Below are 17,576 nucleotides of genomic sequence, written 5' to 3' on the forward strand. Positions count from 1 at the left end.
TCTCCCTTTGAACATTTCCGCTGTCAAAGCTGATTGAGAGCCCGACTGAGGCCAGGCACAGCCACACACCTGGGCTCAGCACCACCCAGAGCCCACTGTGGTCCCCAGCACCTCCCTCCAGGCTGGGGACACTCTCTCCAGGCTCTCACAGCAGGCTGCAAGGCTCCAAAGTGAAAGCAGAGCAGCAGCATGTCTGGGTGGGCTCAGCCCAGCAGCAAAACAGCCACAGGACAGGGCAGAGACCTTCTGCCATGGCTGAGTTGTCCAAAGGGTGGAGAGAAAGGGGCTGGGGTGCCCACTGTTAAAAATGGCTTTCTAATTTTCACTCCTTTCACCCACAGCAGTGGTTTGCCAGCCCAACCTCCTGAGATCTTCCCTTCCAGGGATCAGGGCTTCCCCCTGACCCTGCAGATGGGAGATAAGAGCACCCCAGGGCTGTGCCCAACACCAGCATGGGCTGCTCCCCTCCCCCTCCAGGAGACAGTCACATCCCATGCCGTGGGGTGGGATTGATTGCCTTATCTCTCCCTGCCTGGCCCTGTAACAGCTGAGCAAAGCCAGGCCAGCACCAGGCAAGGCTGGCAGGAGACTGTGCCCCCCCAGGACCACACCAAAGGGGCTCCAAGGATGGTGGGCAGGAGGTTCCAGGGCTGCAGGAGGTTCCAGGGCTGCAGGAGGTACCAGGGCTCTACCCTCCCTCTCCCCACTGGAGGATAATGACATAAATTGGGTTCACACCACCTCTCCAGCTGCTGTGGAAGGGGCCACAGCTTCACTTCCCCAGTCACTGACCCCAGCCAGTTCCAGCATTCACAGAGAGCAGGCAGAGAGCCCCAGCCATGTGGCAGGAGAGATGCCAGGGCCCCCTGGCAGGGCTGGAGCCCAGCTGATCCCACCACCAGGCCTTTGCCAGCTCAGAGCACCCCCAGGGGTGTAGGTGAGGAGGGGAGGGGGGTTTGGCGTCAGGGCTGGGGCTGTGGAGCACAGAGCATCACAGCAGGAGCGGCCGCGGGAGCAGCAGAGCACTGGAGGTTGCAGAGTTTAAATAAACTTGAAATACGACTCAACTTCCTTCCCCAATTTCACAAGCTCCGTTTCCTGCATCTCCTCAGCAGGCCAGGCATGCTCAGTGCCCAGGGGCAGCTCTGGCACAGGGGGATGCCACTCTCTCTCTCAAACCAGCCAGCCAGTTTGGAGGTGCCCTCAGGGAGCAGCTCTGCAGCCAGCCAGGCCACCCAGGCCTCCAGCCAAGGAGTTTAATGGCTTTGGGGGGGTCAATACATGCCATCAGCCCTTCCTGACACTGCACAACTATTGGGCTGAGCTCTGCTTCCTGCAGCCAGCACAGCGAGTCCCACTCCCTCCCTGCCTCACTGTGCCTGCAGGAGCTGCCAGCACCTGTCTGTGGTCCTGGAGGGGGACAGGGGCTGCTGAACCTCAAGGCACAAGCCTGAAATTTCTGTCTCAAGCCTCAAATTTCTGTCTCAAGCCCCAAATTTCTGCCCCAAGCCCCAAATCAAGGCCGTGCTCCCAGACAGAGGGCAGGAGTGGGGAGCTGCTGCACTGGCTGCATTGCAGCCACCCGTTTGAAGGTCACCTACAAGAAGGAAGCAGCGGCTGCTGTCTGAGGAGGCTTGGCCCCCTCAGCACCACGGGGGCAGGAGGCAGTTTCCTGCTCAGACTGCTACCCAAGCACAGCCTGACTGGGCCTGACAGTTCCTCCCTGCCCCAGCAGACACAAGTCACACTGGAGGTTAAGGGGTGAGCAAAAGCAGACCCTGCTGGGAGAGAGGATGAGGATCCAGCCCTGCAGACACTGCAGGTACGAGATACAGGAACAAATCAGCTCCTGGGCTCAGAGGAGCTGCTGGGCCTGCATTTCCTTCTGCTGACAGCAGCTCTGCTGCAGGTACCAGCCATTTCCCTCCCTGAGCACGTGGAAAGCTGAAATAATGTCCCCACACCACAAGTGCTGACTCAGCACTCGGGTTCTTTAGAGCTCAGAGCAAATGGGGCAGATGAGGGTGAGAGGATGGGAGGCTGTGAATCTGACAGGGAAACACCACAGCATCTCTCCCACCTCCTCCTGCCAGACCAGGGCAATCAGCAGGGACTGGGATGCACAAATCCAGCATCTCTGTTCATCTGTCCCTACTCCTCCCACCCTGGAGACCACAGAGATGGGTCCTGATGGCTGTGGCACCTCTTGACATCAGCAAGATCATCCCCAGCTGTTCGACCCCAGTTCCACCAACACCACCATCACTTCCCAGTGTCCTTGGCCCTTCCTCAGATCCCACCTCCCTCCCACCAGCAGCACAGAGACCCCAAAGAAAGAAACAGAGACCCCAAAGAAAGAAACAGGGATCCCAAAGAAAGAAACAGGGACCCCAAAGAAAGAAACAGAGACCCCAAAGAAAGAAACAGGGACCTCAAAGGAAAAAACACAGACCCCAAAGAAAGAAACACAGACCCCAAAGAAACAGCCCAGCTGGCCCATTCATGTTATTATCAAGGCACAAAAGGGGAGCTTTGATCCATGTCCTGCTGCATCCCAGAAACGTTCAATCCCCTCTGTGCTCTGATGGCTGAGGGAGGTGGGAGCAGGGGCAGGTTTGCTTCAAAGGCCTTAGAGAATCCTGGTGACACCAGCAGGGTGTCACCAGCACTGACAAAGGAAAACCTTGCTCTGCCCCAAGGCCAGCACAGGAGGGGACCCAGCCCCAGCCCCAGCACCCGGGGCTGCTGTAGCAGGAAAGGTGGGTGGTCTGCAGGGAGAGCAGCTCAGCCCCTGCACACCCAGCTCAGCATCAGAGCCACCTTCCTGCACGGCACTGCAACCTGAGGGCTTTGTTTGGCATCCTCCTCGCTCCCAGCCCTGCTCCTTTGTCCTCCCGACTCACCTCCAGCACCACATCCCCCCTCTGCCCGGCTCTCACTGAGAGAGTGGGATGTCAGCTCATCCCCTCAAGGGAGGGGTGCAGGAGGGTTGGACCTCTCCCCCCTTCCCTGTTTCCTCACCATGACCCCTCCAGCCCCACTGCAATGCTGCACACCCCAGTCCCTCCCTGCTGGGATCCCCCACACAAACACCAGGAGCCCAGTGCTGGAGGGGACCCGAGGGATGGATTAGGAGAGCAGAAACGCCTCCCACAGCCGCCATCCCGCGGGGCACCCGCCCCATCGCCAGGGGGATGTTAAAAAGCATCATCTCCAGAGAAACGCAGGATGGAGACGGGAAGGAGGAAATCTCCACCCCCGTGGTCGGCATTAACTCGGTTCCCGGGTCAGTGTCCTGGCACAGATTATTGGCACAGCCCTCCCTGCCCCTTGTGCAGCCACCCCAGCAGGGGCTGCCATCACTCCTGCAGCTCCCCCATCCTTCACAGCCAAAGCCTGGCCTAGCGAGAGAAGAAGAATGGCAAAAAAAATAAAATAAAATAAAATCCCCTCGGGCTGCAGCAGGATGGATGGGCAGGGGGAGCTGGGTGCACACACACACACAATACACACACACACATAATACACACACATAATACACACAGAGCCCTGCACATCCTCACACACACACACACAGAGCCCCACACCCACCCGGCTCTCCCTCCATCACCGCCGCTGCACCAGCAGCACCTTTTGTGCTCCAGCAGCATCTTTTGTGCTCCAGCTCCGACCAGGCAATGCCTCCCGAGCCCTGGCTCCATCCCCGCAGCCACCAGCCCGTTCTGGCTGGGGGGACAGGGGACAGAGCTGGGGGACACTTGTGTCCGGCTCTCCATTCCCACGCCCCGCGCCCGGCAGATGCGGCTCCGGGGTGAGCGGGGACCGGCCGCTCCTTTCTCCCGTGGGACAACACGGGCAGGGTCCAGTTTTGCCGGCTCAGTGGGATTCACATCCCTTCTCTCTCTCCTATGGGAATCCTCCTCCCCAGGGGCAGAGCGGCCGCGCATCAGCCCGGGCACGGCGCTCACAAAGCCCAGGGTGACACAGGGGGGTGTCACTGGTCCCTGCAGGGCTCAGCCTCCCCCTCCCCCGCTCCCACAGCCCCCCGAGCCCCCCGAGCCCCGGCGGCACCTCCCGAGCGAGGTGCGGGTGTCTGTGCAGGCTCATTGTTCCCGGCACAAAGGACACGGCGATACCGCATCGCTTCCCACCGCCCCGCGCGGGGACCCGCACAATCCTGGGGACACTCGGGACGGCCAAAGCCACCCGCGCTGCAGCCGGGAGGGGACTGGACTGGACTGGCCAGGGTGGGCACCGCTGGGTCTGCAGGTGGAGGAGCCGGGGGGGTCCAACCTCGCCCCCCACCCACCATAGGGGGATGGAGAGCGGTGGGAGGGAGGCAATGCTGGTAGAAAAAAGGGGGAGACATCCCAAAGCGGTGGGGAGGAGAGCGGTGAGGGGCGAGGCACAGACACACCCGGTGGGGTCTCACTGCCCCAAGGGGGGGGTCCCAAAACCGAGCGCGCACCCACCAAACCCCCGCCCGGCACCGCAGCCGCCCCGCTTTTCGCCATCGCAAAGGCAAAGGGCTCGGTGCGGGTCCCCGGGGTGCAGAGCCCTCCCCTGCAGGCAGCACCCAGCCCCGGGCTCACCTGACGGCCACCTTGACGCAGCTGTCCGGGGCCGCCATGGCCCCGCCGCTGGCCCGGAGCATCCGCGGGCCGGGAGGGCGGGGCCCGGGGGCGGGGCCGGGCCAGGTGCGGGGCGGGGCCAAGGGGGACACGCCCACCAGGGCAGGACTGAGAGAAGGAGGGAGAGGGGCCTGAGCGGGGCTGGGGGTGTGCGGGGACACACGGACACACGGACACATGGACATATGGACATATGGACACGTGGGTACAAGGACACGGACACACGGACACACGGACACATGGACACATGGACACGGACAGGGACTCAGGGACACGGACAGGGACACACGGACACATGGACACACGGACACACGGACACACGGACACACGGACAGGGACACACGGACACACGGACATGGAGACGGACACACGGACACACAGACACAGATATGGACACACGGACAGGGACACATGTGGACTGGGACACGTGTACAAGGACACGGACACACAGACACATGGGCATGGACACACAGACAGACACAAGAACACAGACACATGGACAGGGACACATGGGTACACAGACACTCAGGGACACACGGACACGGACATACGGACATGGACAGGACCACAGGGACACACAGACAGGGATCCGTGCATAGACACGGATACATGGACAGGGCCACACGGGCTCAAGGCACGGACACATGGACGGGGACACACAGACACATCTCACACTCACTCCCATTCACACTCACACTCACAGCCCCTGCTGCCCTCTGCCGGGTCCGCGCTGCTCTGGGATTTACCGGGGCTGTGCCGGCGCTTCTCCGCCTGTACCGAGGCTGTTCTGGATGTTTCCATGGGGTTGGCATCACCCCGACACCTCCTCGCCTCCACTGGATCCCGTCCCCTCTAATCACCCCTTGTGCAGCCCCAGAGCACAGGGGAGGGTGCAGAGGCCCCACCACAGCTGGAACTCGGGCATTTCCCTTGCCTGAGGTAATAAAAGCCATGCTGGGGAGCAGGCTGGCTCATTGATCTGCTCCTCCCCCGGGACTCATCCACTCTCTGCATTTTAATATTTATTAGGTGATCAAGAGCCCCCCAGTTCCCAGTCAGGCTGGGCTGGGGGCCCTGGGGAGCAGATCCCACTGAAGAGCTGGGCTGGGAGATGGGGCTGCCCCAGTGCTCAGCACCCAGATCCCACCAGGGGCAGCCCAGAGAGGAACAGCCTCAGGTGGTGCTCAGCACCAGCACAGGCAGCACTGCAGGAACAGCTCCACACTCTCCTGGCCTGTGCCCCACTGAGCTGTGGGATGGATGTCATGGTCTGGATGGGATTGGAATGGAGGCCTGACCCCAAGAGCACAGTGTGGAGATAGTGAACGGGGCAGAAATGGCATCACAGTGCCCAACTCTCCTCTTGGCCAGCCCCAGGGCTGCTCTCCTGGCCTGAACACGCTTTCACACCTCTGCCCCATCCCCAGTTCCACACACAGCTGGGACATGGAGCCAAGAAGGCCCCAGGCCCCATTTTGCTGCCCAGCCCCTGGCACATCTCCTCACAGGCCAGACTTGGCTGCAGGCAGGAAGCTGCAGGCTCCAGCAGAGACATGAGGATGCAAAGGTCCAGCTGCTGGGATATCAGGAGATCCCCAGACAGAATGACTGGACTGGAGGCAGCCACGGGAATCACTGGCAGCTCTGGTGGTCACACACTCACAGCCCCTCCACTGGCTGTGCAGGAGGGCAGCAGAGGAAGGAGGGGAGGAGTATCCAGAGTCACACAGCAGGAACACTTTAATCACCTGTCCAGCTCTTGCAAGACCCCTCTGGAACAGCATCGTCCTGTTCTGCACCAGAACTTTTGGGCCAGAGCCCTGGCCCAAAAGTAACACCACAGCTGGGCAGAGCACCTCAGGACCACAGGCAAAGGCAGGGACAGTGTGGCTCTGCTCCTGTGACAAGACCCTGGGCCACTGCAGCGGGCAGCTCACAGGCGGGTGGCAGTGATGGTCTCTTGGGAAGGAGCTGCACCGAGCCCTGGGGATCTGCCTGGAGCCACAGCTGAGCTGTCCAGTGGGGCAGAGCCAGTTTTCGTGCCCTGCAGTGTTTCTCTTCCCTTTAGCAACTCCACGGCTGCTTTCTCCACTTCATCCATCTCCAGCTGGCTGCTGGCTGCCATCTCATCCCTGGCCACTGCTAGGAACGATGAGTCATGGGCCAGAGCCCCGAGGCCTCCGGAGATCAGAGCCTGTGCAGGAGATGAGAGCACAGCCTGGGTGCTCAGCCTGGGGGGCTGCCCTGGCTGCACCCACCCACCCACCCTCTCCTCCTCCTCCCTCCTGCCCCCTGTGCTGCTCACCCTTATAGCTAAGCTTTGCCCCCCAAACTCCCATCTCTGGAATTTCCTGCCATCCCTGCTGTTCCCTCTGCCAGGCTGTGTCCTTTTCTTACCTCCTGAATGAGGAAGGTGATGGCTGGGGTGGAGGATGTTCCTGGCTCACCAGTTTCTCTCTGCTGGAACCTTGAGCTGGATGTTGCTCCTGTCACGGTGCCATCCTCTGTGGGCAGCTGGGTGAGAGTAGCACAGAGCTGTGACTTGTGCTGGGACAGTGCCCAGGGAAGGCCTGTCCCACGTTAGTGTGGGGGCTGCAGGTTCTGTCCCCTGTCCCTGGACAGGTATTGCCATCCTGCTGGAGCTCCTGAGTCCAGAGCACCCCCAAAATGGGCCCAGCAGGGCCATGTGAACCAGCCCTGGCTCTCTGCCCTGGCACTGTGCCCAACAAAAGGAGCAGGAGGCAAATCTCATGGCCCTTTTCTGCCTGTCCTGGCTCTGGAGGCAGATTGGGAGCCAGGGGAATGTGCTTCCAGCTGTTCCAGCTGCCAGGAGCTCCCCATGACTGCTGCAGCAGCAGGGTGGGAGCCCAGCTCCATCTCCAGGCTGATCCAAGAGAAAAGCTCCAGGATTCACACACTGAGCCCTGGAGAGTGGCTCCTGCCCAGCCCAGCCTTTCCCAGGACGGGAGGGAGGTTCACCTGTGTCCCCCACATTAGATGTCCCCTCTGGACACACATTGTCCCTTTTAGGACACACATTGTCCCTTTTACCTGCTGGAGGAGGAGTGGCCCTGGTGATGAGGGACCCCCAGAGGGGGCTCCTCTCCTCCTGCTCAGCCTCTCCATGGGAATGGGGCGGGTGTGCTCTGTGGGAGAAAAAGGCAGGGACATCAGAGGGGTGCAAGAGCAAAAACACCACTGCCAGGGATGGGAACGGGCTCGCTAGACTGGGGGAAACAAAGGATTTAGGAGTTCAGCAGCATCCAAAGTCCCTGTTTCAGGAAATGAACATGGTCTTGTGTTGCCCTGGGATGGCCAGTGCTCCCCCAGCCATGAAACATGTCTCCATGTTTCATCACCCCAATGGAGGGAGAATGGTCTCCAGAGAGACCCTGCTGTGCTCAGTGCTCTCAGCAAACCTCCAATTTATTGGACCCTGCATCTCCTCCTTCCACCCACCAGCACCAGACCCTTCCCCTGCCCTGCCCTGGCCCCCGGGTTAGTCCTAATCCCCCAGAAGAACAACAAAGCCCAGACTCACCCCACGCTGGGCGCCTGCGCGCTGCTGGTACCGTCCTCCTCAGCACCTCGTCCTCATACTGCACCCTGGCAAAGGCAGGGGGGTCAGCCTGGCCGGGGACCCCTCACTGAGCCCAGCCCAGCCCCACCTGGGGGTGCAGCCATCCCCACCTTCCCCAGCCCAGGGACACACCTGCAGGGACAACTGGAATGGGTGTACAGAGTGGAGACCCCAAGGAGCAGGGCTGAGTAACTGAGGACATCCTCTTAACATTGTCATTAATTGTGACATTAAAGTGACATGAATTTTGTCACTTCTATCTGTGCCCAGGCATGTGCTGGAGGCCCCTACCTGGGCCTTGGCCTTAGAGATTGGCAGGTGAGGGGGAGGGAAGATTCCTGCCCACCTCCATCCTCACGGCACTGAGCTGAAGGAGGGATGGGATGGGATGGGATGGGATGGGATGGGATGGGATGGGATGGGATGGGATGGGATGGGATGGGATGGGATGGGATGGGATGGGATGGGATGGGATGAGGTGGAATGGGGTGGAATGGGATAGAATGGGATGGGATGGGATGGGATGGGATGGGATGGGATGGAGTGGGATGGGATGGGATGGGAATGGGATGGGATGGGATGGGAGCCCTGGGTGCCGGGACAGCCCCAGGGCACGGCCAGCACTGCCCTCCCTGCCTGCACACCCAGGCTGGCAGCCCTTACCCCTGCAGCCAGCTGCTGCTGTTGGCGTTGTTGATGTTGGTGTTGGCCTCCTGGGGGAAGTCATCGAGGAACACCGGAGAGTCGAGGTCCTCACTGCCCACCTCAGTGAACTGCAGGGGCCTTTGGCTGGCCACCTGGGGCTGCAGGGGGCTGCTGGGCTCCATGAAGCTGTCCACCTGGCCAAACAGCCCACCTGTCCTCTGCAACCAACAGGGAGGGCATCAGGGGAGGCCTGGAGCTCCAGGCTGCTCTGGGGACATTCCCATGTGGAAACAGGGATTGCTCTGCTCAGGCTCTTTTGGTCCATAAAGCCTCACTGCCCAGGTGGGGAAACTGAGGCACTGAGGGTTGGTGGCCATGCAGCAGCACTGGGATAAGCCAGCCCGTGACAAACGCTGTCACCTCTGTGGGACAGCCCGAGGTGGTGGCACCTCTGGACACAGAAGGAGGTGCAACTCTGCAACCCCCACAGCTGCCCAGGCTGTCTCTGAGACTCCCAGGGAATGGGAAGTGAATCAGTTCCTGTGACACCACAGCTGCCCTGCCTCAGCCTGGCAGAAGGTGTGAGTGGGAACCTCCAAACCAGCAGGTAAATATCCAGCACAGCCCTGCCAGGCACATGGGCTGGGTCCTTTCACAGAGGGGAAACTGAGGCAGAGAGCAAGATGACACAACCAGGATGTCCTGATGCTCAGAGAAAGGAAAGAAGTGCTGATCATCCGTGTGGCCCAAACCCTGCAGACAGTCAGTCCCCCAGTGCCAGCACCACTCTGACACCAGGGCTGGGTGGGACCACCAGACTGTGCTGTGCCCTGAGGGCTGAACTCACCCTGTATATCCCTTCCTCCATGGCAGCCTCCACCATGGCTCTTTCCAGCTCCTCCTCTGCAGTCAAGTCCCCAGAAATGGCCCGATGGATTTCAGGAGCAGCTTCTTCTTCAATGCTCCTCAGCCCAGCCTGGAGGGGACAGGAGGGCAAGGCTGATGTGGCTGTGCCCCACCACCCCTCACCTTGGTTTTTTGGAGAGGGAAACATGATGAGGCACATTCCCCCTGCCAGGTGTCCTGCCAAGGACAGGCCATGGGACACAGCCTGCAGCTGCCTCTGTGCCTGGTGACTCTGCCCCTGGGCTCCTGCTGTCCCACAGCTGTCCCACAAAAGGGAATGCCAGGGGCAGCCCGATGGAGGTTTGGGCTGGTGACAGCCAAGGGCAGGCTGGGCCTCTGTCCCTGATCTGACCAGGTGGGTAAGGGCTTGGATCAGCAGCATTTGGCACAGACAAAGGTCTGTGGTGGGAGTTTCCAGGTCTTAAAACTACCTGGTGAGGCACCAGATCCTGCCAAATCCTCTCTACAACTGGAGTCAGAGTGGAGCAGAGAGTTAAAACCCTGCTTTGCTTTCTGAATCACCTGCACCAAGGTCACACTCAGAGCTGGGGACTCCTGGCCAGTTCAGTGTTGGTTTATTTGGGGCACCTCATTCCTAGAGGTCTGAGGCACAGGGGTTCCTGCAGCTCTCTGAGTCACCTTGAACTTCCCCAGGCTTCTTCTTTTCTCCTCTTCCCTGACCTGCAGAACCCCCTGCCTGCCTCCAGAATCTCCCGTCCAGCAGCCCCCACACACCCACCTGGATCTCCACAGTGTTTTTCTTGGGCCGGTACCCGTAATACTCCTCCTGGCGCTTCATGAACTTCCTGAAATGTTCTTGGATCAAGAAAGTGGCGTAGAATTTGCCCACTGTCACCTCATCATCTGGAGGGAGGAAACCAACGTGATGATTTTGCTTGTTGCAAGATCCCAAGGGGCTGGAGCAGTGAGACCCTGAGCAGGAGCTGCTCTGTCCCTCTGGGAAGTGCCATACCTCCAATAGGTGGGATCACCTGGTCCAAAAGTTTCATACTCGTTCGTTTCCAGATTTTTTTGATGATAGCTCTGAGCTCCTCGTTGGCCTGTTCAAAATTACCTGTGAGGAAAGCCAGCAGGACAGAGCAGTTCATCCCCAGGGATGTGAACAGGAGTGAAGATAAAGCGTGTGAACACCTGGACAATCTCCTGGAGGGTGGGACAGCTCCTCTCTGTCTCCCCACCCAACAAAAATGAGCTTAGTAACAGTGAGGCTTTGATTTTAGACAGAATATTTTACAGATTTTGACATACCCTTTGGTGCTGCCACAGGATTCCTGAAATCCTGGTCTATCTCCAGGATCTCCTGTGTTTCTCCCACTGATCCCAGGAACCCAGCACTGCCTGGCCTCAGCTCCTGCCACAGCCCAGAGCTGCTCACAGCACAGACACAGAAACGAACTGGTGGAACACCTTCCCACAGCAAAGCTCAGCAAACTAAAATTTAGCTCAGCACAGCTAAATTCAAAGGATGGGAGCTGGACCAGCCCCACTCCTAAGCTGTTCAGGGTGGCAATGGTGGCACTGCTTCACTCCTCAGGGCTGCAACACGTGGGCCATCAGCTCATAACATCCTCCAGGCTGAGCTGAGCAGTGCCATGCAGGCATTTAGGGGCTCTGGTGAAAAGAGATGGGGAATAAGAGCTGCCCACAGGATCTGATCCCATAGACAAGAGCCCTGAGATTCCTGGCCAGGGGGGGAATGGTGTGTAACCCACATCCAGCACCACAAGGAAAGTCCCCTCTCGGGTTGTACAGGCAGACAAGATCTCTGCTCACCTTCTGTCTTGATCTTGAGGGCTGTCCTCACCAGGGCAAAGAGGGTGGCGTTGAAGGTGACGGTGCCGTCGCTGTTCAGGGGCATGTTCATGCACACCAGGCGCTGCACAGCAAAGCAGCACCTGTGAGCCCAGGTGACAGAGCAGGCTGGCAGCCCCCAGACCCTGCCCTGGCCACCTGGAACCCTCCCAGCCCTGCCCAGACCTGCATCACTCCTGGTATCACAATTGCCAGAGGTAGTGACAACCCTGGTCCCAGCCAGCTGAGCCACAGCAAGGGATGGGCAGAGCTAAGGGAAATAATCTACCCTGCCATGGGAGAAAATCATGGAATCACAGAATTATTTGGGTCAGTGTTGCTTTGAAATTTTTGCTTGTTGAATCTTTGCAACATGATTTTCACGCAGCTTCATGTAAACTATATGTATTTTTGGAATTTATCCGTGTGTTTGCATAGTTCTCCTCTGGGAGGAGAACGTGATTAATGGTAATAGTAACCAACGAGGCTCACGAAGTGTTAACCTTTTTTAGCCAATCTTTGGCTTTTGTACAAAGTGTATATAAGTTGGTGAAGTCAGAAAATAAAGAAGTTTTCCATGTCTGACCTGGTGCTGCCTGTTGTCCTCTGTGTGTCATGAAATAGCATCCACAGGTCAGAAAAGATGTGTAAGATCATCAGGTCTAACCTTTCCCCAGCACTGCCAAGGCCACCAGAAAACCCATGTACAACAAGCACCACATCCACATGGCTTTTAAATCCTTCCAGGGTGGAACCCATGACTGCCCTGGACAACCTGTCAATCTTTCTGTGCAAAAAATTTCCCTAATATCCATCCTAAATCTCTCATTGTGCTACTTGAGATTGTTTCCTCTTGTACTGTCACTTCTGACATGAGAGACCAGACTCACTCCCACCTGGCTTCAGCCTCCTGTCAGGAAATAGTTTGGCTTCTGATTGTGATGGTGTGAATTGTAACATCTGTACACTCTCACCCTACTCATGAGACTGAAAATAGAATAAAAACCTTTAAAACCCCTCTCAGGAGCCCCATCTCTGGGTCAGAAAAAAGAGTTTTTCCAGCATATAAGCCATGGCAGTGGAAGCTGGTTGGGCTGTCACTCCCAGCCTGCTGGGAGGACACAGTGACAGCCTGGGGAAGGTGTCCCTGTGCTCACACACCTTGTCACCCTCTTGGCTCTTACCTTACAAGCCACACGGTGTGGGCAGAACTTCCCAAAGCCCAGGGGAGGGTTGATACGCCTCAGCAGAGTCACCACATCCAAATGTTTGATTCTGCCCCTGCAGAGGGAAATACATCAGCTCAGAGTGAGGCAGCAGAGCTGCTGGACAGTGGCTCTGGGGGGGAACTGAAAGTCTTGTGCTCCCAAAAATCCTGATGGTTTTTATCAGACCTGGATCAACTCTGGCAAGTCCACACCTATTTTTATCATAGCCACATGGTGTCTTTTATACAGCTATTACACACTTTGAGGGCAACTCCTAATTGGTTAATAATCACTTTCTTGTTAATTATTTTATTGGTTAGTAAAAGGTATTTTACTTGTCAATCAAATCTATGTATTCTTGAATTGTTTACACATTTTCTTTACTGATTCACATGGGACAAATCCTTTGTTATTACAGATGCTCTTATTTTTCACCCTCAGAATAGATTGTTGTGTTAAGGGAACTTCTCATTCTCAAAACAGAATATGGGAATGGGAATTGAAATGTGAAATATGGGAATTTGTCCCCCTTACTCACTTGGCCTCAGGGTCGTACTCAGCCCAGATCCTCTTGAACTCATCCAGGTGGTGGGGCCCCAGGATGGACCAGTCCCGTGTCAGGTAGTCAAAATTGTCCATGATGACAGCCACGAAGAGGTTAATGATCTGAGGGCAGAGGATTGGAGCCAGTCAGGGGAAAGACACAAAAACATGGGCAGATGTGTTCTGGAGCAGGAGGGGCTTGGGATCTCCTGGACTCAGAGGATGAGGAGTGAGGGTTGTCCCATGCAGAGAGGAACCTCCTGCTCAGGCAGGTCATATGAAAGGGAAAACACATCAGCATCTTGTCCCTCTCCACCCTTGCCAAGGCCAACACAAACACATCTGGAGGGCAGCACACAGAGGCTGTGGGATGAACCTAAAAGGGGATCCTGGGTCCCCCAGAGTGCAGGGTCAGTTTAGAGCAGGGCTGGGGGAGATGCTGTGGGATCACCCCAGGACACACACCACTAACAACACCGTGGCCGCCCAGGCAGGACAGGGGTGCCAAAGGGAACCAGCATACCAGGAAGGCACAGAGCATGTAGAAACTGATGAAATAGAAGTAGGCAAAGCCAGTGCCACAGGTGTACTCCTCTCCCTCAGCATAGTCGGACTCGGGGTCGCAGCGCCGGCCGTAGCTGCAGTCCAGCAGGATCTCCTGCCACGCCTCACCTGTGGCACACCTGGGAAAAGGGGACAGGAGCTGGTTCCTGTTCTGGACAGGAGCTGGGCATGCATCAATCACCCTCCAGAGCACCTCTGGTGCCTGAGATCCACTTCTTGTTTATTTGGCTTTGGGCATCCCCAAAAGAGATTAAGATTGGGGTGTGGGTGCTCTGGGGCTTAGAAGCTACTTGGACTTTCCTGCCAGTGCTAAAAACACCCGTGGCACACCTGGGAAAAGGGGACAGGAGCTGGTCCCTGTCTGCTCTGGACAGGAGTTGGGCATGCAGGGAGGGCTGAGGCCAGTCCAGCCCACAGGGGAATGGGAAACTGCTGGGAATGAGCAGTCAGGATTCTGGGCTTGCTGCTGTAGAGCCACTGAAAGCTTCAGAAATTGTCAAGGAATGCCTTGGGCTGAGCTCCTGCTTCCCATGAGTTTCCTCACAAATCACAAATTAAAATCCAGTCTGGGAAGGAAATATTCAGAATAGCAACCCCAAAATGCCCCTTTCTCTGACAGCCCAGCCACAGCAAGTAAACCCACAGCCTCTCCTGAAATGCTCCCACTGCTGCAGGAAATCTTTCTGTGGGGCCAAAAAGAAATCAGTCCCTGAAATGTTGGTCCTCCCTCACTCCAAGTTGGGCATTCCCACAGGCCCAGAGCCAGGACAGGACAGGACTGACCTGAAGAGCAGCAGCACAGCCTGGGGAAAGGTCTGGAAATTGTTGTTTCGGTTGATCTGGGTCCCGTCCACCATGGCAATCTTCCCAAACATCTGTAAATCACAGTGGGAGGTCACCAGTGTGCCATCCTTTCTTTGGCACCAACCACCCTCCAGAGCACCTCTGGTGCCTGAGATCCACTTCTTCTTTTTTATTTGGCTTTGGGCATCCCCAAAAGAGATTAAGATTGGGGTGTGGGTGCTCTGGGGCTTAGAAGGTACTTGGACTTTCCTGCCAGTGCTAAAAACACCTCTGACTACAACTGCCCTTCATCTGGGCCAGGGAGATAAAGTGTCCTGAACCAGCACAAGCAGTGGTGTATCTAGATCGTGTATCTAGTGTGTGTCTAGGTTGTGCCATTGGCTCCCAAAGTGTTTTTTCCCACCTGCCTCAGCTGCCCTGGCTGAAGCCCAGGGATGGGAGGCTGCTGGGGTGGGAAACATCCTTTCAGACCAGGGTGAACAGGTCCCATCGTGTGCAAAGTCCCAGAGAGGGTCTAACAGAGGAACCAGTCCCTCCCTGTCCCACCTCCCCAGGTGCCATCAGGCTCAGGGCATCTGGTGAAGACCAGTTCCCACCCTCCTGCCCCTGTGCCCCTCACCTGCATCCCAATCACAGCATAGATGAAGAAAAGCATCACAATCAGCAGGGCCACGTATGGCAGAGCCTGTGACAAAAGGACCATGATTTGGGTGAGACACAACCCAGGGATGGGGCATCAGCTCTGGAGCTGCTGCAGGGGGACCCTGGTGACTGGTACCTGCATGAGGAGGGGACAGCTGGGGAGGGGACAGTTCAACTGTCCCTGTCACCACCCTCCTGCTGGCCCCTTCTCTGTGGTTCTCATACATGGGAGGCTGATGTCAGCCCCCATGGGAGCTCTGGGACAGAGGCTCAGCACACCCCAGGGCTGCCCAGAAGGAACTGCCCAGCTCAGGGCTGTGAGCTGATGCTCAGCACACCCTGAGGAACCCACCTGGTGCAGATCCAGCCAACCACAACCAGGACAAACAGGCCTGGGCAGGTACTGCCAGCACCTGGCCCAGCTCTGACCCTCAGTGCTGTCAGCCAGGGAGTCCCACACACCTTCCCACCCACATGGGGAATGTTCTACACACCACAAGCCCCCAGCCCAACCTGAGGTCAGCAGCCTGCCAGCACCAGAGCTTTCTCCTCTGCTGCTCATGCTGCCAGCCTGAGAATCAGCCACTGCTGCCAGCCCTGGGGATGTGTGTGTGTGTCTTTGGGAGGGGAGCACTGCTCCTGACACACCTGAAAGGACTTGATGAAGGTCCACAGGAGGGTCCTGACACCTTCACCCCTGCTCAGCAGCTTCACCAGGCGCATCACCCGGAACAGCCGGAAAAAGGTGATGGAGACACGGGAGTTGTCATCAGGGTCCTGCAGGCAGAGCACAACAGCTGGAGGACACAGAGTGCTGAAACCTCCAAGATTTCAAGGCAGGGAGGTCCAGGTCCTGGTGTGGGGAAGGGTAACGAGATCCCAGCCCCAGGCACCAGACATGGTGCCTTTGCCTGCACACAGGGTCAGACTGCAAAGATGTGCTGGCACTTTTCCCCCTGGCACTTCTCCCCCCAGCCTTCCCAGGGATCTCATCTCCCAAGGCCTCCATGCTCACACTTCTGACACTGAGATAATGCAGGAAGGCAGGAATGCTGCCACATGCACTGGGACAGCTGTGAGGGTCACAGACAGGCTTAGTCCCACCAGGGCGTTTGTAGGGTGAGGTGTAGGGTGGGCACCAGGCACAACAAGGGCTAATGACAACAGTTTAAGCAGAGAAGGGCTGTTTTGAGAGTGTCACAGCAGGATTTTAACCAAAGGAGGGACTGCAGAGAAGTGTCTCTGCTGGGTGCTGCCCATGTCACCTGGCCATGCAGTGATGGGTTTTCTCTCTGTGGGTATCCCCAGAAGGGGTGAACAGCCAGGTGTGTGTGGTGTGTCCCCCCAAATCCCTCTCAGCGAGGGCAGAGCTAACCCCAGAGAGCTCAGCTGGGTGTGGAGTGCCCCAGTGACATGCAGGGCACATGCAAACACACCCCAGGCAGTGAGGGAGGCACGGCAGGCACATGCAGCTGATATTTACTGTGCCATCACAGCCCCCGCCCAGGCAGTACAATCCTCCACTGGGTGCAAGGATGGTCTGTCGAGAGAACAGGAGAGTCAGCAGAAGTGGGACAGGAATGACAGGGGGGAATGGGTGGTGACACAAGAAGATAAAACAGACACAGAAGAAAGAGTAAGGTGGAAACTGGGGAGCAGAGGAGGGACAAAGGGAAGGGCAGGCAGAGCCCCACTGTCCCCTAGGCTCAGGGACAAGGTGATGTGAGTGTTGATAGGCAGAGGCAGCACCTGAGTGAGCAAGGAACCACAGGGACCACGAGGGACTCACCCACCCCTGGGATCTGAGGGAACCCAGACAGGGACAGGGACAGGGACAGGGACAGGGACAGGGACAGGGACAGGGACAGGGACAGGAGAGGAGAGGAGAGGAGAGGAGAGGAGAGGAGAGGAGAGGAGAGGAGAGGAGAGGAGAGACCACCCCCCTGCAGAGCTGGACACCATCCCAGCACTCCTGCCTGGCAGGGCAGCCCTGGGTGGGGACAGTGCCCCAGCCCCCGGACACTCACATCAATCTCGCTGAGGATGACATCAATGATGCTGCCAATCACTATCAGGAAATCAAAGACATTCCAGGGGTCTCCAAAGTAGCCCTGTCAGGGAGGAGCCAAAGAAGAGTGAACATGCAAGGGTGTAAGGCAGGGAGGAGACAGAGTCTGGAGTCCAGAGGAAGGGGAACCAGAAGGTTCTTCAGTGACTCTGACCCCCAGAAGAAGGGATTCT

The 17,576-nt window shown here is 57.6% G+C and overlaps 2 protein-coding genes across 3 annotated transcripts in view; both read right to left on the bottom strand.

Annotated features, from left to right (window-relative positions):
* Window positions 1–4,630, bottom strand: part of KIF21B (kinesin family member 21B) — a gene marked incomplete at its 5' end in the record, with an annotated part of 41,310 nt that extends 36,680 nt beyond the window's left edge. For both annotated transcript variants that reach the window (XM_083878547.1, XM_083878546.1), the window contains one exon: window positions 4,593–4,630. In XM_083878547.1, the coding sequence (XP_083734673.1) occupies window positions 4,593–4,630 (38 nt within the window). The remainder of the gene's footprint in view (window positions 1–4,592) is intronic.
* A 1,729-nt stretch (window positions 4,631–6,359) lies between these two features.
* The window catches only part of CACNA1S (calcium voltage-gated channel subunit alpha1 S), a 37,016-nt gene continuing 25,799 nt past the window's right edge, over window positions 6,360–17,576 (bottom strand). The window contains exons 28-44 of the mRNA XM_083878591.1: window positions 17,363–17,446; window positions 16,819–16,875; window positions 15,984–16,112; window positions 15,313–15,378; window positions 14,673–14,764; window positions 13,849–14,008; window positions 13,321–13,448; window positions 12,759–12,855; window positions 11,557–11,659; window positions 10,736–10,837; window positions 10,502–10,626; window positions 9,704–9,832; window positions 8,875–9,074; window positions 8,173–8,237; window positions 7,683–7,777; window positions 7,029–7,145; window positions 6,360–6,825 (exon numbers count right to left, since the gene is read on the bottom strand). Coding sequence (XP_083734717.1) covers window positions 6,565–6,825; window positions 7,029–7,145; window positions 7,683–7,777; window positions 8,173–8,237; window positions 8,875–9,074; window positions 9,704–9,832; window positions 10,502–10,626; window positions 10,736–10,837; window positions 11,557–11,659; window positions 12,759–12,855; window positions 13,321–13,448; window positions 13,849–14,008; window positions 14,673–14,764; window positions 15,313–15,378; window positions 15,984–16,112; window positions 16,819–16,875; window positions 17,363–17,446 — 2,010 coding nt within the window. The 3' untranslated portion in view covers window positions 6,360–6,564. The remainder of the gene's footprint in view (window positions 6,826–7,028; window positions 7,146–7,682; window positions 7,778–8,172; window positions 8,238–8,874; window positions 9,075–9,703; window positions 9,833–10,501; window positions 10,627–10,735; window positions 10,838–11,556; window positions 11,660–12,758; window positions 12,856–13,320; window positions 13,449–13,848; window positions 14,009–14,672; window positions 14,765–15,312; window positions 15,379–15,983; window positions 16,113–16,818; window positions 16,876–17,362; window positions 17,447–17,576) is intronic.

This window comes from Zosterops lateralis (assembly GCF_965231275.1).
Source record: "Zosterops lateralis genome assembly, chromosome: 26".
In the NCBI taxonomy this organism is placed as follows: Eukaryota; Metazoa; Chordata; class Aves; order Passeriformes; family Zosteropidae; genus Zosterops; species Zosterops lateralis.